This window comes from Notolepis coatsorum (genome assembly GCF_963971535.1).
Source record: "Notolepis coatsorum genome assembly, chromosome: 14".
NCBI classification, from domain to species: domain Eukaryota; kingdom Metazoa; phylum Chordata; class Actinopteri; order Aulopiformes; family Paralepididae; genus Notolepis; species Notolepis coatsorum.
Genome location: NC_140178.1, coordinates 21,267,679 through 21,289,161, shown reverse-complemented (window position 1 = coordinate 21,289,161; position 21,483 = coordinate 21,267,679). Strand labels below are relative to the sequence as shown.

At 43.7% G+C, this 21,483-nt stretch overlaps 1 protein-coding gene across 1 annotated transcript in view; it reads left to right on the top strand.

Moving 5' to 3' along the window:
• Positions 1-7,152: 7,152 nt before the first annotated feature.
• Positions 7,153-21,483, top strand: part of LOC311239749 (vesicle-fusing ATPase) — a gene marked incomplete at both ends in the record, with an annotated part of 54,297 nt that continues 39,966 nt past the window's right edge. The window contains 5 exons of the mRNA XM_084328165.1: positions 7,153-7,235; positions 10,571-10,670; positions 12,054-12,093; positions 15,585-15,751; positions 18,730-18,837. Coding sequence (XP_084184291.1) covers positions 7,153-7,235; positions 10,571-10,670; positions 12,054-12,093; positions 15,585-15,751; positions 18,730-18,837 — 498 coding nt within the window. The remainder of the gene's footprint in view (positions 7,236-10,570; positions 10,671-12,053; positions 12,094-15,584; positions 15,752-18,729; positions 18,838-21,483) is intronic.

The following is a 21,483-nucleotide window of genomic DNA, read 5'->3' as shown; positions in this document are numbered from 1 at the left end:
CTCTCTCTCTCTCTCTCTCTCTCTCTCTCTCTCTCTTTCTACCTGCTATGTCTCCACCACTCCCTGCCAAACTCCTGTCCACAGCCACTTATTCAACCTCCCGCCAGCAGCCATCACTCCCTGTTACACGTCCATCCAGGGCCATCTGTTAACTCCTGACCAGAACCACAGCTCCCACTAACTCCTGACCAGAACCACCTAAATGTGAGGGACGTTCTCACAGGTTCCCACATCTTAAATACCCTGCTTCGATGTCTTACCAAGGACACAAGCAATCAGTTAGCTATAATGGCCTGTCCTTTTTTGGAGCCTACCTAGTCTACTTGTAAAAGTTTAAAAGTGCATTTTCTACATAGTTGTTTTGGTTGTGAGGTAGCCAGGCAGGGGATGGAATGAATACTGCATTTAAATGTTACAATACAAGGGGAGAAAGAGGTGCAGGGAAATGAGCCTAATTAAATCTAAAATTAGATTTAAACTAGTTCCTTCAGAGCCCCTCCCAACAAACATGTTATTCCACAAATTCAGGGTGATCATATAAAACTGTTGAGAGAAATATGGGCTCTTTAACCGCTCCTTTTCCCACCCAACCTGTTCCTGACCAGGGACATGTCAGCCCTACTTTGGGCCCTTTATGAGTCCCACTGCGTCAAAATAGGACCTGCAATGATAACCTGTTGAAGGGGAAACAACAGTGACGTCTTCAGACGAAGAACCATCTGTACTGTACTGTACTGTATGTTTCAGACCTTCTGAGCAGCCAGTGATCTTCCCAGTTGTGCAGTGAGAGTGGGAATGTCACTCATATCAGCTGAAAATTTGAAGATATTCTCAGTTTTCAATTGTTTGTTTCCTACTGTCATCAACACAGATGAGAGATCCAGCATATTTGGTGTTTTTACTGGCAATAGGGCTGATTCCTCGACTAAGGAAAATAATAGTCAACTAAGACTCGGACTTGGTTGACTAATAATTGATTTAATTGACAAATCTGTAAAATTGTGTTTCCCACGTACGACCATGCAGAAGGACCTCTTAAATCTAGTGCTCATCAGAGGTGCTCATCATTTTAAATCTAGTGCTCATCAGAGGTGCTTATCTATTTAAATCTAGTGCTCATCAGAGGTGCTTATCTATTTAAATCTAGTGCTCATCAGAGGTGCTTATCTATCTAAATCTAGTGCTCACCAGAGGTGATTATCATATTTTGAGAAAATAATATCAATAACTCTTTCAGCATAAAAAATATATCCATGAAAAATGACTAATTGACTACAAATACTTAGCCGATTAGGACCAAACCGACTTATTAGTCGACTAAGAGGGCGCGGTCCTAAGTGGCAATGAACCAAATCCAATAATGTGTGTACATGCAAACATACAGACCTCTGTACAATCGATGTACAATCAATAATCATTAAAAAAATATATAAAAAAACATACAATAACATTGCCATTTAAATAAACCCATAATAAAACCATGTTTGTGATTTGTCTGAGAGCAATGATTAATTAGCTCGCTAGCATTGGTTCAGGGCAAATCTACTCACTTAACCTTCATGAGAATTTAGCAAACCTGACCCTCTGCCTGCTGTCAACCCTCCAGTCAGAGTAATACTGTGATATTACTGCATTGTGATTGGACAGCACAATGCCATCGCCCGCTGTTCCGTGTGTGTTGTACTGTTGCAAGAGAATACATTGTGTTGTGTAAATTAAGCCTTTCTATGGTGTTCATGACATAGTTCTGCAGTTTTCTAGCTCCTTCCCCGCTCGTAGTGTGGTCGTGAAAGGTTTAACCCTTTGCAGTGTGGTAGTGAAAGGGTTAACCCTTTGTTAACCTTCCGTAGTGTGGTAGTGAAGGGGTTAACCTTCTGTAGTGTGGTAGTGAAAGGGTAACCTTCTGTAGTGTGATAGTGAAAGGGTTAACCTTCTGTAGTGTGGTAGTGAAAGCATTAAAGCCCAACTTGCAGGTTAAACCCTACTCTTCAATTATGGGTAGTTTACATCATTGGTATCTAATTTAATTATTAATTTTTTTCCATTTGACGCCGGAAATGCCACTCCGAAAGGGGTAAAAAGGTCCATGCACGAATAACATGCACGTGCGAATAAAAAAAGCTTATCAGAGCTATCAGGGCCATGACGTCACGTCAGGTATCTTTCCCCTACTTCTGATCCACTACAAGGAGTTTTGACGAGTGCAGAAAGCTATTTCCTTGATCCAAATGGACGCCTTACAAGACGCAAATGGGTTTAATCGTCGGGAGACTTTGATGGACCAGCTACAACTGGTTGAAACAAGGTAGTTATAATGTTTTTAATGTCGTAAAAAAATAACTACATTTACCACTAGGCAGCCTGTTGTTCAGTACAGCAGCGCTACTGGTCTGTCGCCTTATCCCCGGGTCATAGTACCAAGCTGGCTATATCGCTCTGGCTAACGTTACCCCGCTAACGTTAGCATTATGTCTACTGTCGTGCATGTAAAAGAGTTTTGGGAACGAGTAAAATGTGTAGGTCCTCTTCTCAGACCTGTGAGGCAAAGCACTGCTGCACACACATCTTGCCGGCTAGCAAGCTATGCGCCCCGGCATGTTGATACGATAGTAGCCCCTTTAGCTGCACTCGGTGCATCAGTGACGATAGCTATGAGCTAACTAACGCTACAAGCTCAAACACCTTATAACTACTACTATTGTCGTGTCCATAAGTTCCTTGGCAGAATACTTGTGATGACAAAGGTATACAAAGAGGAGAGAACCATTTTAAATCGGGTGATGTTATGAGTATCTGCTACCAAGCTAAGCTAAGCTACGTTAGCTAACTTAGCTAGCTTCTAACGGTGTATACACAATATGTACAACGACACAATGATTTTCATTAGTACAAATATGGTAACATGGTTGTGGCTTTTACAAATAGTGGTTAGCTTTAGAGATGGATGGCTATGATCACGGAGCAATAGTGTTGTTAGGTGAAACAGATAAATGTTCATTCATTACTCCTCGGCTAGTAGTAGCAAGGTTCTCTGCCTGCCACTAGCTGTGTGTGACTCAGAGCCCCCTGGTACCCTGCACCTGACGTGACGACATCATTTCGATTACACGTGCACGTTATGAACCGTTGATTAAAATATCCACGTGCGTGGTGATTGTGTTGGGCAGACAAAATGTTTGATAAAAATGCTAAAACTGGGACAATTTCAATATATTTTTTTCTTCTTCATGAAAGTCACCGTTGGCCTAGTCCACATTGTTTATTGAACAAAAATACAACCTGCAAGTTGGCCTTTAACCTTCTGTAGTGTGGTAGTGAAAAGTAGAGATGTTCCGATACCATTTTTTCCTTCCCGATCCGATTCCGATACCTAAGCTTTGGGTATCGGCTGATACAGATACTGATCTGATACCAGTGCATACATAACATTTTTTTTTATATTATATAAATTATAAAACGTTTTTTTATTTTTATTTTTTTTTACAGCTACAGATACTGTTTTATATATACTGTTTTTTTTTGTAATAACTAGAAAGTAATGGTATTTATTCAACAACAGGTGATTGTATAGATTAGTATTAGTATCATTAATTGATAACTATGCTCAATGAGTTCACCCACGGAACGGTTGTTGGGACATTGGTTCCGAAACGGACGTTATACGTTGTTGCACTATCCAGGTGCTCCGGTTCAGTTAGCTAGTAGCAGAGGCTCTGACTAGTAGTAACGTTTATGTTGTGATTTTGAATGCACAATAAATATTCAACATTCTCTTTTGAGACTCCGCCTCAGACTCTTATCCTTTGGCACTAAAAGCTAAACATTGTCACCGGTATGGCTGTCCGCAACATGTCATTAATTGTGTGCGAGAGGTCGATCAATGACGACGTTAGCGTGAGCTAGGTTAGCCAGTTAGCGTGAGCTAGATGGAAAGACAATGTAACGTTACTGGTGAAAAAGTGATTTACCTTGGAATACTCCTTTGCCAACTTGTTGTACTTTGCTTGCAGGTCTGCAGCCATTATTGCTGGATTATGAATAGCCCCAATTTTAGCCAAGGTAACGTTAAAGCTAAAACTAGCTTTTTGGTTAGCTCTTCAGCTAATGCTAATAACACCAGCAACGAACACATCAGAGCTCCCCGTCAACACCGCTCTGTTGGGACGATGGCATTTAAGAAAGTATCTGCTGTTAAAATGACAAACAGCATTGACACTTTAATTCACGATAGATTAAAAACACGTTTGTTTTATAATGCTCACTCTCAGCAGGAGGATACCGCACGTGTTGGTGATAAATTACGTCATATGGGATCGGAGGCTAGACTTTCGGCGTACTCGCCGATACCAGCATTTTAGGCTGTATCGGAGGCATTTCCGATACTGGTATCGGTATCGGAACAATTCTAGTGAAAGGGTTAACCTTCTGTAGTGTGGTAGTGAAAGTGTTAACCATTTGTAGTGTAGTAGTGAAAGGTTAACCTTCTGTAGTGTGGTAGTAAAAAAAAAAATCTAACCCTAACTAACCTTACTGTCATGCACTTGTCCTAATAAACTAACCTACACTGTAACATGCAACACTTTGATGGACATTGTTACTCAGCTGATAGAGTTGTATCCTTCTTGCTGTCTGTCGTACAGAACTTGTAAGTCGCTTTGGATAAAAGCGTCAGCTAAATGACTACAGTAAATGTAAATGTAAAGGTTAACCTTCTGTAGTGAAAGGTTAACCTTCTGTAGTGTGGTAGTGGAAGGTTAACCTTCTGTAGTGAAAGGTTAACCTTCTGTAGTGTGGTGGTGATAGGGTTAACATTCTGTAGTGTGGTAGTGAAAGGGTTAACCTCTCTCTCTCTCTCTCTCTCTCTCTCTCTCTCTCTCTCTCTCTCTCTCTCAGTCTCTCTCTCAGTCTCCCTCTGTCTCTCTCTCTCTCTCTCTCTCTCTCTCTCTCTCTCTCTCTCTCTCTCTCTCTCTCTCTCTCTCTCTCTCTCTCTCTCTCTCTCTCTCTCTCTCTCTCTCTCTCTCTCTCTCTCTCTCTCTCTCTCTCTCTCTCTCTCTCTCTCTCTCTCTCTCTCTCTCAACAATGTAAGATGTATGTGGAGATCAGTGTTAAACAGTCTTCTCTCTGGACAGTCAGGAAGGCTTTATAAACATGTTTGACTGTTATTACAGAATACAGTGTTATTGTTTGGAGAGCGCTTGTCATTCTAGTTGTGGCGTTTGTTTAGCCTTTCCACTTGACTCTTTGAGTAACTCAACTGTTTCCAGTGTTGACTTGTTACTGACTGTGACTGTCTGTTATTATGATCATCAAGTTTACCCTCCTGGTCTATTGTTGGTTCTACTTGTGGCTGTGCTGTCTGATGCCTGGCAGGTGGGGCTGTGCTGTCTGATGCCTGGCAGGTGGGGGTGTGCTGTCTGTCTGAGGCCTGGCAGGTGGGGGTGTGCTGTCTGATGCCTGGCAGGTGGGGGTGTGCTGTCTGACGCCTGGCAGGTGGGGGTGTGCTGTCTGATGCCTGGCAGGTGGGGGTGTGCTGTCTGTCTGAGGCCTGGCAGGTGGGGGTGTGCTGTCTGATGCCTGGCAGGTGGGGGTGTGCTGTCTGACGCCTGGCAGGTGGGGGTGTGCTGTCTGACGCCTGGCAGGTGGGGGTGTGCTGTCTGAGGCCTGGCAGGTAGGGGGGTGCTGTCTGAGGCCTGGCAGGTGGGGGTGTGCTGTCTGACGCCTGGCAGGTGGGGGTGTGCTGTCTGACGCCTGGCAGGTGGGGGTGTGCTGTCTGACGCCTGGCAGGTGGGGGGGGGTGCTGTCTGACACCTGGCAGGTGGGGGTGTGCTGTCTGTCTATTATTTATGTATGTATTATACATTAGGGGTGTAACGGTACGTGTATTCGTCCCGCGAATTTACAGTACGGCCATCACGGTGCGGTACGTAGAGCCATACGAAGGATACGCCTCGGAGCCTTCCCTCGCGCGGCTCAGAGGAGCCTTCCCACAGCGCAAACACACCAGTCGCACATGCAGGCACTCGCGAGGTCCGTGCGAGAACAGCGTGCATGACCGGGCACACCGAGGCACATTTACATTGGAACAGCTGCAGGGTCATTACAATTTTAGAGTTTTCTTTCGTTTTCTTGTTCGCCCAATAATGTTAACCAAATGAAACCAATGGAAAGAAACGCACCAACAAACACACCAACATTCTCCCCCGCCGGACTCGAGTAGGGTAAATCTGCAGTGCCGCAGCCCCATACATTGCCGGACTCACAGGCACAGCTGATCAAATAAAAAAAAAGAAACATACTTTTCCTATAGAAAATTATTCTATTTAATAATAATAATAATAATTATCATAAATATAATATATAAATAATTTTTTTTTTTTATTATTTTATTATTATAATAAATTGTTTCTGTTGTACCGAACTCGTACCGAACCGTGACCCCAATACCGAGGTACGTACCGAACCGTGGCTTCTGTGTACCATTACACCCCTATTATACATACATAAAATCACAATTATTAAACACGATTACTCGTTGATTTGAGAACATCATATGACGACAACTTTGTTTGACTTTTCTTTTCGACCAAAGGCTGCCTTTCTGTCATCTTCTACAAGTAACCAAAGATGCTCCCTCCTCCCTCTCAACACGAGCTAGGGGGGAGGGCAGAGCGCATCTTCCTGACAACAGTCTCTCGCTGACAACTGTCTCTCGCTGACAACTGTCTCTCGCTGACAACAGCTTCAGAATGTTTTATTCAGTGTGATGGACTGAGGAAGCACAGAATAGCCCACATCACACAAATAACAGATGACCTGTGTGATAGAAAGTCACACATGAAAAGGCTGGTGTGATGCTTTTTTTGTATTGTCACAATAACAGGGCAGTATCATGCTTAGCCGTGGTGACTTTAGATTACAGTAATATTCAAACGATTCAATGATAAAGATGTAGTGAGTATCTGTACCACTGGTACAGATACCGTAAATTAAGTACTCAATGAGCAAGTTTGAAGGACTCAAAGATGATCATCGCTCCCTGTGAAGATTAGACCCAGTCTCTCTATTATAAGTCCCTCTGAGAAGATGACTTTGGAAGACATATTTTAAATGTGTCTCTGTCTCATCCTGCTCTCTTCTTCTCCTCTGCAGACCATGCAAGTGGCGCGGTGCCCGACGGACGAGCTCTCGCTGACGAACACCGCCGTGGTGAGCGAGAAGGACCTGCAGTCCGGACAGTGAGTTGTTGTTATCATCTGTTATCTGTCCATCTATTCAGCCATTTATCCATCCGTCCATCTAGGGGTGGGTGGTGGAAATCAGTGCCACGGTAGAGATTTGATTCCATCAAATGTACCAGGAGAAGTTGTTATTGTTTTTTGTTACTGTAATGTAATGTACTGTAATGTTGTATGTTGTGTGTTAGGACCCCAGGAAGAATAGTCTTTCACCCATGGGTGTAGACTAATGGGGATCCATAAATAATCAAATAAACAAATATCTTTGAATGTAAAAATACAAATAATAATAATAATAAATTGTATTTGTAATGCACTTTTCGTTCACTAGGATCCCAAAGTGCTACAGATCATTGAAGTAGAGAGAGAGCGAAAGAGAGAGAGAGAAAGAGAGAGAAATAGTCTCCAGCAGCCCCTCCCATTCCTATTATTTTTGCATTGAACTTGGGGAATCTGCTTTTATCTTCTGTGCTCCCGACACTCAGAACGTCCTGCAATGCACCTTAACACTCAATACATTAGTATCCTTTGGCCAATTTAAATCCTTATTGACCGACCATTTCACCCCAGTCCACAGTTGTTTTTAATTGTTGTATTGATTCACTTTCTTGTTTATATTTTCACATTTATTGTGTGCTTCATTTTCTCGACATCATTGGACATGAGAGTTTACTCTCAATTGATCTTTCCATCCATTCATCCCCCCTCTTTCCCTCCTTCCATCCACCCACCCGTTTATTCATCCGTCCTAAACTCAGTGATTTGATGTGTGTGTGATGTAATTGGGGTCATGCTGATCTTGGAAATTGATTGATTTGCTTTTCAGGGATTTACGGAGGTTGTCTGTTGGCACAGTGAAAACAAGAGCTTGTCCCGAAAGTGCAATCTTCACCCATCATCAAATCAAATCAAATCAAAATCATAAATGGTCTTTTACACAGAGGTGTCAGGAGAATAATAAGAAATCTCTACAGGCAACATGCACACGCACGCACGCACGCACACACACACACACACAATATAATATATAATCCAGTCAAATTGTATTATAAAGTCAGCCTTGTATCAATGTCTCAGACAATCGATTTCACAATAATACATTCCTCCAATGCGATGTTTTGGTTTTCAGTGGTACCCTAAGACTGGGCCTTTAAATGAGCAAATGCAACAACAAATCAGTTTGTGTATTTAAATACGCGTATAGCGTATTCCGCATCCTGCCCTTTCTTCTTTCATCATTCTATTATTAACCTTCATTACGCAGCTTCGTTGAATACTCAATTCTGATCGGTCAATTAACACATTCTGCGGCCTGTTATTTCCGAAGGATTGTTGTCGAGCATTTATTGACCATATTGCTACGGCAACACTTGCAGTTCTGCTGAAGTTTGTACTAAAGTAATTTTAGGGGCATTTCAAAAGGGGCGTGGCAATGGGAGTGACCTGGCAACGGGAGTGGCACTATATCCATCACATGACATATCTTCAAGTGAACTGTAATATTTAGGTCCTCAAACAGTGTAACCGTAGTGTCAATATTTGTTTCAGTGAGTCAATGATGTCACCCCAGTTAAGAAGAAATCCTTAGGATTTCTCTGATATATTAACACTATAGTCGGGACTCGGCAGCAGTGTGCTATTAGCATTCTGGACTGGAGGTCATTATTATACAGTCATTACATAATTGTTTTCAAGATTCAAGATTCAAGAGGTTTATTTATCACATACATACCAGGGCAAACAGTGAAATGCAGTTGGCCATGCCCGCTTCGATTGTGCAAGAATACAATAGTAAATAGAATAAGTAGAAGATGATAAAGTATACATAAAATAGACATGATACAATTGTCTGTGTGTTTATGAATTGAGGAAACCCCCCAATGGACGAACAGAAAACATGTTACAAGTTTAGCAAATCCAATAGTCTGTCAAATGTTTTGGGTCATGAGAAAAAAAAGGGTAAAAACCGCTGAGTATAGAGCGTGTAAACGGTATTCGGCAATATATACTAGTGTACAGCTAGCTGAACGCCTCTAATCAGTCAAGTTCTTATAGCATTATAAATATTAAATCATAATCACTCTAAAAACACTTCACATTTAGACTAAATGCCAAAACATCTTGTGCCCATAAAAAACCCATAAAGAATTTAATATCAGTCTAAATGCCTAAATGTTTTTTTTTAATGTATTTACTAAATAGAATACACTGGCAGCCATCTTAGAAATCTATGACTCATGCATTGTGTCCTGCATCAGTGGCCACTGTGGCACATTCTTACTCAGATATCATGGAAGCAGAACTTAGTTCTTAGTAATTAGGAAACAGATAGTAAATAGTAGAACATAAAGTAGATAGAAGTAGAACATGGATAGTCACAAAAAAAAGTATTGTTAATAATCAAATTAAATAACTATCATCAAATATAACAGCATCAACGTGTGTCAGGCAGGCATCAACACAGACTGCTGCTAGCTCACAGCACGTTGAGTCCTCCCCTAGTAGGAGTGATCGTTTTTCTTCATCTAAAGAAAACCTTTAGTTATTAATTAAATTTGTGTCTAAGATGTTTATACTTCTCACATTTGGTGAGGAAGTGTATCTCTGTTTCAGGCTCACTGACAGCAATGACAGCACAGCCTTTGCTCTGCAGGAAGGTGTTCCTGTGTTTTGATTGATTGATTGAAAATTGTATTAACAGATTGCAGAATGGGTACAATACAGTACAGCTCAATACACACAATTGTTAAGGGGATGCAGACCAGAGAAAGACTTTCGTCTTGTTTACATCAGGGTCCCCCATTTTCAATTCATCATAACATATATGACATACATGACATACAGATAGACAGTACTGCTACATCTATACATTTATTACATACCAGATTTACAAATACAGTACAGTACTCTACTGTGTCTCATTTTCAACAGCAGTCTGTACTTTTCAATAGCAAGGCAGTGCTACTCAGTCTGTACTTTTCAATAGCAAGGCTGTGCTACTCAGTCTGTACTTTTCAATAGCAAGGCAGTGCTACTCAGTCTGCACTTTTCAATAGCAAGGCAGTGCTACTCAGTCTGTACTTTGTCACAGTTCTTTTTGGTTGTTGATCAGTCACCATGTTCAAATAATCTGCTACTGTATGGTGTACTGTCCATTTAGAGCCAGATAGCACCGCATTTTGCTCTGTGCTTTTGTTTGTGTTCGCCAATAGGTGATGTAGTTTTGTTTTAACCACGTAGTAATTATATTGAGTCTGATTAGTGGGGTTGTCAGGTTTGTGTCTCTCCCTCTCTAACTCTCTCACTCTCTCTCTCTTTCTCTCCTCTCTCGGTAGACACGTGACGGTGAAAACCACGCCCAACCACAAGTTTGTGTTTACCACCAAGAGCCACCACACTGTGGTCCCTGGTACTATCGCCTTCAGTCTGCCTCAGGTAAACATACACACACGCACGCACGCACGCACGCACGCACGCACGCACACACACACACACACACACACACACACACACACACACACACACACACACACACACACACACACACACACACACACACACACACACACACACACACACACACAGTGCCGTCTGGGAGAAATGCGAGGCCCTGTGCGAGATTTAAACGCTAAAGGGGGGGGGGGGGGGGGGGTGTTTAATATACTTTTTTTTTTACTTACTTTTTTTTTTATTAAATTTTTTTTTTACAGTCAACATATTCTTAAATAATAGCGCTGCCCAAGGCTGGGCATATGATACCGACGACATGCAGATTTGCAGTTTTGCCTTATTTGAATCGAACTCTATAAGCTTAGTACACACATCACAAACTGCACGATGCAACACACCGAGTGAGAGAGAGAGACAGAGAGAGACCGAGAGAGCGCGAGAGAGCGCGAGAGAGCGCGCGAGAGAGCGAGAGAGAGAGAGCAAGAGAGAGAGAGAGAGCAAGAGAGAGAGAGCGAGAGAGAGCAAGAGAGAGAGAGAGAGCGAGAGAGAGAGAGCAAGAGAGAGAGAGAGCGAGAGAGAGAGAGCGCGCGCGCGCGCGAGAGAGAGAGAGATCCACGGCGGGAACAGAGTAGATTGCATTAAAAACTCACCCTAACACAGAGTCAGGTCCAAGAGGAATGAGACGACCGTGGAGAAAGTTCACCAGTCCCATCATGATATTGTCCCCCCCGTTGGGATGAACTACTAGCCGACATAGCTATAGCCTGACTGAACGTTCTAACACGCAACAACTTTCATCTTCAGTCCATCTGCCGAACGTCCTCTTCGTCTTGGCATAACCTAATCACTATACTTGGTATTGATAAGACATCCACTCGCTCCCGTGGATAGCGCCGAATAGACCCCGTACCTGTACCCCCTCCCCTCGTGGATAATACCGGTCTTCTTCACATCTCTCTACCGACTACCAGGCCAACGCCAACCAGCTCCCCCTAGTGTTAGTCCTCCCACGATGCTTTGCACAAAAGTAATTGAATGAAACCAATAGTATATCTGCAGAGCCGCAGAGCCCGGAACACTAGGGGGAGCTGGTTGTTCTATTTATTTATATTTTTATAAAAAAAAAAATGCGAGGCCCCCCTTCCCGTGAGGCCCTGTGCGACCGCACTGCTCGCACGCCCCTTGAGGCGGCCCTGCACACACACACACACACGCAATCATGCATGCATGAACTAAATGCACATATACTGTACAGACTCACAGCACACACATTGATAGATTACAAACTGTTGGCACTGTTGTCAGTAACACCTTCTCTCTCTCTCTCTCTCTCTCTCTCTCTCTCTCTCTCTCTCTCTCTCTCTGTAGAGGAAATGGGCTGGACTCTCCATTGGCCAGGAGGTGGAAGGTAATATATTAATATAGTAATATATTATATTCTGTCAGATTATATTATTATATTATATATATATTCTGTCAGAACATCCTCTCTATTTAATGACTGCTTTAGGTGATTCAGTGAGGGAACTCTTTAACTGAGTTCACGTTTCTGTTTAAGACTCTTGTACTGCAGTCTGAACGCAGCTTAATGTTAAAAAAAGAAAAAAAAAATGTATCCTCTCTTTCTCAGATTTTTCTCTGTTTTTCTCCCTGTCCCCAATTTAGTCGTTGTGCCAATTCCCCCCCTCCCCTGCCTGGTTGTTGTGCGCATGTTCTCCTACTGGTCGGTACAAGGGAACCCTGAAGTCATCCGCACGCTTCCTCTGACACGCGCGGCGACAGCCAGTGACTCTTTTTTCACCTGGCAGCGAGGACTCTCATTGGTGAAGCGTAACGCGTGGGAGGTCACGCTGCCTTCATCAAGTCCTGCCTCCGCTGAGCAAGCGCCCAGACCTGACCTGTAGGCGTCGCTGTCCACAACGCCAGATTCCCACCCATGACTTCCCTCCCCCTAACTCAGCCAAACGAGTTAGTATGACGATCAGCCCAAGCCGCAGGCAATGCTGACTCCGGAAGTCGAGACCGCAGCCTTTTGCATTGGTGACGAGCGCAATCTCCGCTACGCCACCTGACCGCCTAACGCAGTGTGGGTAGATTTGTTTGTTCCTCGAATCAGGACAAAAGGATATAGAATATTAGACACAGGACAATGAGTTCAAACATCATGTATTGTATTTATTGAATAATCAGAAAGCATAATTACATGAATTATCGGGTGGTCCATGGATCACGACAGGCTTGTTGACAGCAATGCAGCATAGCAGAGTGGCCAAGGAGCTCTCCTTTCCTCTATTCTAAATGGTCTGATATACTCGTCCGACCTAGGGTGTCTTCGCTGGCTGACCAATCAAGTGTGAGACACCTGTGTCCTTTCCCATATGATCCAGCTCGGACAGGATGCATAGTTATGTAACAGGAAAATGCACAGGCATCCACCCCGCACTGACCAGCCACCTTTCTGGAGATAAGGGGCCCCTTTAACCTTGGCCTAAAAGCCTCTCAATGTAAAAGGAAAACCAACTTATATTATGTACTTTTAACTTAATCAATGTTCCTAATTAGCTAATATATTTATATATGATATTGTGGCGATAAGAAAGTAGTGAGCCAGAGACGTAGGTCGAGTTGAGTACTTATCCTGCACATAGCATTTACAATAACAACCCACACTCTTAAAGGCACAAGCCCACCTTGGTGAATGTCTCTTAATATAGGTCACCACACCAAACTCCCCAGGGCGCCCCCCAAAACACACCTCCACATACCTGGTGCCGTAAGTACGTATGGGCGTACCGTTCGCTGCATCCATCTGGGGCCCGTGTCTGTCGTCCATGGTGTCCACGCCCTGTGCCGGCAGGATGCTGCGTTGTGCGCCCGAGTCCACCAGCAGCCGCCGGCCGGACAAGGAGTCAGTGATGAACAGCAGCTTGCAGTCATGGCCGGCACCCACAGCCACTAATGAGCGCCGGCCCTGGCGTTTCCCTGCCCCTTGAAGCTGCATGGCTTGCGACACTGCTTGGCCCTGTCCCCAAACCTGGCATGGTAATAACAGAACCCGTCGTCGGGTTGGTGTCGGGCTGTCACCGCAGCCGCGGTGTCTGTATAAACATCCAGTGGTGGGGCTGAGGTGCCCTGGTGGGGCAGCAGTGCATGGACAAACTGCTGCTGCCTGTTGGCCAAGAAAACCCTGTCTGCTTCTGCAGCCAGGCCGCGATAGTCTTTGGTGGAGGAGAGGAGGGAACTGGCCAGTGCCGTGCGCACAGGCACTGGAAGCTGCCGTAGAAAAATGTGCGTGAACAGAAAGGAGGGATCTGCTGATCCCAGCACAGCCAGCATCTTCTCCATCAACTCTGATGGTTTGCCGTCACCGAGGCCGTTGAGGGACAGCAGGCGGTCCGCTTTCTCTAACTCTGACAGTTCATACAGCTTCAGAAGGAATGTCTTTAGCGCATTGTACTTGTCAGCTGCCGGCGGATCCTCCAACAGCATCATCGCCCGTGCCGTCGTCGAAGCATCCAACGCCGCCACCACATGGAAGTATTTGGTTATGTCCTGCGTTATTCCTCTCAGCTGGAATTGGGCTTCGATGTGTTGAAACCACGGCCGGGGATTATGCTGCCAAAAGTCGGGGAACTTGACGGTTGCAGCGTAAATGTTCATATTAGCGTTGTTGGCATTCGGCGCGGGTGCGTGCGGTTGCGCGACGCCGTTGTCTTGAGACATAATGCTAATGCTAATTTAACGTTAACAAATGTTCTTCACAGGGTCACCAATGTGGCGATAAGAAAGTAGTGAGCCAGAGACGTAGGTCGAGTTGAGTACTTTACTTATTCTGCACATAGCATTTATAATAACAACCCACACTCTTAAAGGCACAAGCCCACCTTGGTGAATGTCTCTTAATATAGGTCACCACAATATAAGCCTAAAGTCTGACGTTAATTTCCGACAGCAGCATAATGTTTAACTGAGTTTACATCTCTGTTTAAGACTCTTCTACTGCAGTCTGAACGCAGCATAATGTTTAACTGAGTTTACGTCTCTGTTTAAGACTCTTCTACTGCAGTCTGTTAGCAGAAATGGCTATGGGGCGACAATAATATGTACATGAGGCATGGTTTCCGTCTGTGGCCTTGCTCTGCTGGCAGCGTTTTATTCACATTGACTCATACCCCAACAGCTCATGTGTGCTCCTCTCCGAGAGAGGCATTTGTGGGAAGAAGAAACAATAGGAGGGAGCCAAGTCTTATATACTCCCAACCTGGTGTAGACTGTAGAAGCTCCGCCTATAGTGCCCTCCAGTGGACACAGATATATATGCAGTCATGGGAGCAGTAGAGGACAGTTACAGTTAGTTACAACCATACATACACCCTCTAGATTCAACACAGTCTGAACACAGCATAACGTTTAACTGAGTTCACGTCTCTGTTTAAGACTCTTCTACTGCAGTCTGAACGCAGCATAACGTTTAACTGAGTTCACGTCTCTGTTTAAGACTCTTCTACTGCAGTCTGAACGCAGCATAACGTTTAACTGAGTTCACGTCTCTGTTTAAGGCCGCTATTGGAGCAACAGACTAGTCTGGGCCAGGAAGATTATTTGTGTGTGTGGTAGGCGGACATTCAGTAGCGTCTGTGTGTGTGTGGGTGAGTGTGTGCGTGCGTGCACGCGTGCACGCGCGCGTGTGTGTGTGTGTGTGTGTGTGTGTATTCTTGGGGAATTTATTGCCAGCGTTCTCCATTGACTTTCATGTTCTCCTTTTTACCACCAGAGGGCAGCAACAACAACAGCTTCAAATGCTATCCATTGTTATATCCATGGTATCAGTCCTGTGTTTTGTACACCGTGCCTCAAACGTCTCTCTCATCTCACCCGGCCTCGTCTCTAATCCTGCAGTTGCCAACTACAACTTCGACAAGATCAAGCAGTGCATCGGCTGCATGACAGTCGAGATCGACTTCCTGCAGAAGAAGAGCACCGACACTTCCGCCTACGACTCGGACAAGATGGCCGCCGAGTTCATCCAGCAGTTCAACAGCCAGGCCTTCTCTACCACCCAGCAGGTCACCCAGACACACACACACACACACACACACACACACACACACACACACACACACACACACACACACACACACACACACACACACGTGCACACACGCACACACATGCATGCACACACACAGGCATGCAGTGGTGGTCAAACGCGGTTAAACGCCGCTTAGGCTACGTCACTGAGGCAGAAGTACGCACAATCGCGCACGGATGTGTACGCACGTGTACACGCAGTCGCGCACACAAAAATGCGCTCTACCCATTCGTTGTGACTAAGTACCCGGCCGGCGGCCACCGTTTTACATAACAAAAAGCGCAGGTAGACTAGGTGTCTGGGTGTTGGCTATCTGAATGCATCTCCCCCTTCATTCTGTGTGACGGCAGTGGAGGTGAATACTAATGTGGCTCGGAATTCGTGATGGGGGTCTACCTGCTTATGAATCAAGCGTCTGCCGTGCTGCGCGCCAGCTTTCCAATTGCTCTCGCGCGCGCACATTCACACAAATAGAGAGCAAGAAGAGCGTGTATGATAGAAAGATTGCACGGCGCATATGCGCTTGTGTGTGTGTGTGTGTGTGTGTGTGTGTGTGCATGCGTGTGTGTGTGTGTGTGTGTATACCTGCGCGCGCGAGTGGGTGTGACCGCACCACAAGGTTCATCACCAAACCTCCCTTGCTGTGCACTAGGAGTCATGCACACACAAACTTCAAGTAAACACAAGTTGTCTGATTATTTTAAGTTTGCTTTTGTGTTTGTGTGTAAAACAATTTCTTTAATTGAATTAACTTAAACTAAAAGTAAATACAAACTAAATTAACAATGTAACTTACATTGTTAATTTAGTTTGTATTTACTTTTCTAGTTTAAGTTGATTCAATTAAAGAAATTGTAACTACTATTACATTTAAAACATTGTTTGTTTTTCAACCATATCTGTTGACAATATAATTTATTTATATATTGAAGGCTACATCCTGCTACCTTTTTCAGCTTCTCTATTTCAAGGCAAAAAAAAATAAAATCTGTGCGCATGCGTGTGCGTGCACGCGCGTTCCCGTGCGTGTGCACGCACGCGTGCATGGGCCGTTTGGCATACTGTCATATTACGACTGCACCACTGCACACACACACACTTGTGTTTTGTATGTTTTGCTGTCATGTCTCTATCAGGGGCGGATTTAGGATTATAGGAGATCCGGGGCTTAGCCCAGATAGGTGCCCGCTTTTTTTTTTTTTTTTTAATTTTTGGCAGGCAAGGGGTGGTTTGGTGGGGGTCAGGCAAGACCCCCTCCACGGCCGATTTCTTTTTAATTTAATTAACCTGTACGTGCAATTTCCTGCAATATAGAGCCTTCAATCTTGACCAATAAAGCTGCTCTTTTCACTATAAAACTCAGTTAACCATAACGTTGTTATGGTTAGATTTATATATTGGGGGGGGATATATCATATTTTTCATATGATCAAAAAGTGGTGGAGCAAGAGCATACCTTTGCTCCCCCAAGTTCAATAGTGGGAGAGCAGAGATGCTCCGAATGCTCTTATGGCCAGGCGTCTATGATTCACTGATACAAAGTAAAATAGTGCAGTGCAATAAAATAGTTAGTAAAATAGAATAAAATAATGCAATAGTGCATTGCAATAAAATAGTTATCATCATATTTTTTCGGGAGGCCGGTAAGGAGTGCATTACAGTAGTCAAGTTGTCTTGAGATAAAGGCATGGATCTGGTTTTCAGCGTCCTTTTGATTTATAAATGGCCGTACTTTAGCTATGTTTCTAAGGTGGAAGAATTAAGTTTTTGTCAACTTAACTCACTCAAATACAGTTAGCAGCTGGATAGACCACAGATGGAAATTAGCTTCTGCTAAATCTGGCGCAAACATATTTGCATGTAACAATGATGAATTGTCAAAAAAAATAAAATATATATATAATTTTTTTTTTTTTTTTTAAATAGATTCAGGGCTTTTCAGAAAACATTCGGGGCTTGAGCCCAAGTAGCCACCCCCTAGCCCCGCCCCTGGTCTCTATCTCTCTGTCTCTTTTTCTGTATTCTCTCTCTCTTTTTTCCTCTTTCTCCTGTTTCTCTCTTCTGCTTCTCTCTCCTCCTGTACCCCAGAAACATGGGATGTTTTGCAATGCACTTTAAAACTCAATTCATTAGTATCTATTGGTCAGTTAGTTTAAATCTTAAACCTCTTCACCGCCGTCTGCAGTTGTTTTTAATCATTTTAAATGTTTAATTGATTGACTTTCTGTTTCTATATTGTTTTCTTTTTTTGTATTTATTATGTTTTGTGTTTATTATGTTTGAGGTTAAATAAAGATTGAATTAATTAATTAATTAATTAACATCTTCTTGTCTGTCTCCCACTATCTGTCTCTCCCTCTGTTTCTTGTCTCTCTCTCTCCCCCTTTCCTCTGCTTTCTCCTTTCATGCTCTCTCTCTCTCTCTCTCTCTCTCTCTCTCTCTCTCTCTCTCTCTCTCTCTCTCTCTCTCTCTCTCTCTCTCTCTCTCTCTCTCTCTCTCTCTCTCTCTCTCTCTCTCTCTCTCTCTCTCTATTATACCTCTGTCTCTGTCTTTCTGTCTCTGTCCTTCTCTATGCTCTCTCTCTCTACTATACCTCTGTCTTTCTGTCTCTGTCCTTCTCTCTCTCTCTACTATACCTCTGTCTTTCTGTCTCTGTCCTTCTCTCTCTCTCTCGCTCTCTCTCTATTATACCTCTGTCTCTGTCTTTCTGTCTCTGTCCTTTTCTATGCTCTCTCTTTCTTTACTATACCTCTGTCTTCTCTCTCTCTCTCTCTCTCTCTCTCTCTCTCTCTCTCTCTCTCTCTCTCTCTCTCTCTCTCTCTCTCTCTCTCTCTCTCTCTCTCTCTCTCTCTTATACCTCTGTCTTTCTGTCTCTGTCCTTCTCTATGCACCCTCTTTCTTTGTTGCTCCCTCACTCTCCACCCCCTCTCGCTCTCCATCTCTCTCTATCAGCTGGTGTTTAGTTTCTGTGACAAGTTGTTTGGCTTGGTGATAAAGGACATGGAGGCCATGGACTCCAGCATCCTGAGGGGAGAACCAGCCACTGGCAAGAAACAGAAGGTAGCTGCTCAAATATCAACAACTATACAAATTATTTTATTCTATGTTTGTTTTTTGTTTGTCTTTTTTAGGGTGGTTCTGCTTTGTTAGTGAGTAGGACAGTGAGTGACAGGAAATTAGTGGGGAGGTGACATGGGTCAAAGGTCACAGACTGGACTCACTGGAGAATTTTGCTATCACAGTACATCGGCCTCGTTGCATAATAATAATAATAATAATAATAATAATAATAATAATAATAATAATAATAATAATAATAATAATAATAATACACTTTATTTGTATATCACCTTTCATACAAGAATTACAGGTCAAAGTGCTTCACAGCAGCAAAAAATAATAATAAAAAAAGACAGGCACAAAAGGAGCAAAATAGACAAAGATAGACAAAGTCAAGGTAAGACATATAACACCAAATCACAGTTGTTCATATTAGGAATTACCATATTAGGATTTAAAATAAGAAAAGAGCAGTAAAATAATGCAATAGTGCAGTTCTGAATGACTGTTTAAACAGTTTAAAACCTGACAGTCTTTCATGTTTGATACAAACAGTTTAAAACCTGACAGTCTTTCTTAAAATCTTAAAATTATTCCTGTTTGATACCCAATTTAACCCTTTGAAACTCCCTCTCAGGGTAAGCCTCCCTCTCAAGGTGCAGTTCCCTCTCAGGACAAACCTCCCTCTCAGGGTAAACCTCCCTCTCAAGGTGCAGTTCCCTCTCAGGACAAACCTCCCTCTCAGGGTAAACCTCCCTCTCAGGGCAAACCTCCCTCTCAGGGCAAACCTCCCTCTCAGGGTAAACCTCCCTCTCAGGGCAAACCTCCCTCTCAGGCTCCCTCTCAGGGCAAACCTCCCTCTCAGGGTAAACCTCCCTCTCAGGGTAAACCTCCCTCTCAGGGCAAACCTCCCTCTCAGGGCAAACCTCCCTCTCAGGGTAAACCTCCCTCTCAGGGTAAACTTCCCTCTCAGGGTAAACTTCCCTCTCAGGGTAAACCTTCCTCTCAGGGCAAACCTCCCTCTCAGGGCAAACCTCCCTCTCAGGGTAAACTTTCCTCTCAGGGCAAACTGTTTTGGAAATTAATTTATCATCGTAATGACACGGCTCTCCTCATGAATATCATTCTCATTACTTCTGCAGACATTGCGTATTATGTATCAGGGGACTGAGTAGGTACTAAATAGTTAGATTTGTTTTATTTTCTTAGTGGGCGGTGGTGCATAATGAATTGGGGATGTCAGAATCAGTATTGATATACAAAGATTATGTGCTGGTAGCGCATAATGAATGTAGGACATAAAGATCACAGCCAACTAAATAAAACCAAATAAAACCCACTTCTCAGAGAGCTGCACTGGCTTCCCATTGCCGCACAAATCTGCTTCAAGGTCCTCGACCTGGCATACCGTGCAGCGAGGGGAACGCCTCCCTCCTACCTCGGGTCAATGGTCTCTAACTACACACCCTAACAAGACCCCTCCGCTCTACATCTTCTGACCGCCTCAGACCCACTCCTATCCGAGCTCCGGGAGGGTTATCAAAGAGAAGCCGCCTATTCTCAGTCCTTGCGACCAGTTTTCTGCCGTTGACTAATGCATTTTGCTACTAAATAATCTCCCTTGCCTATATTACTACTTACTATGTTTATATGTCTTACTACGATGCACTCAAGACTGTAGCACTGACGTTCAACATTGCTACTTAGCTGCCAGAGTTGTACCCTTCCTGCTGGCGTCTATATTTATCACAGCCGAAGAGTGCGTCGCGTTTCTCTGATTGGCCATGACGCCCATGTGACCGCGGCAGCGCGAGAGAGCGGCAGTGCGGAAATAGGCTGCATCCTCCACGTCAAGAAAGACAGACAGGCATTCTCTGTGACAAACCCTAACCTTAACCAACTCCGAAATTATGCCTAACCTTAACTTAACCCTAACCTTAACCAACTCCGAAATAATGCCTAACCTTAACTTAACCCTAACCTTAACTAACTCCGAAAGAATGCCTAACCTTAACCCTCCCTAACCTTAACTTAACCCTAACCTTAACCAACTCCGAAATAATGCCTAACCTTAACTTAACCCTAACCTTAACCAACTCCGAAAGAATGCCTAAACTTAACCAGCGGAAGAATGCACGTTTATAGCAAGAGATGATAAAGCTAAAAAAAAAAGAAAAAAAATTGAAGAGATTCAAACTTGTGACCAACAGCACCGCAGGCTCCACAGCACAGCAGCATACCAGTTGAGCTAAGCATCGATGGAAACATCTGGGATTACGGCTACATAATGCTGAAAGCTCTGCCGCTCCGCTCTGCGGCTGCCGCGGGGCGTGTCGCAGCCAATCAGGGCAAACGCGGAAGCACTCGGCAGCACTCTTCGGCTCCAATTAAAGAATAGGCTTCCTGCTGACTTGTTGTACAGAACTTGTAAGACGCTTTGGATAAAAGCATCAGCTAAATGAATTAAAAGGATTCAATGTAAATGTAAACGCTCTGTTTAAAAAGAATAGTGCTATACAAACAAAGAGAATATACAATGTACAGGTTTTCTACCAATAACAGGACTATTTTCTTCTCACTTTTAATTGTTTTACGATTATTTACAAATCCATATAACTGCTAATTTCCTTTTGAGTAACTGCTTAT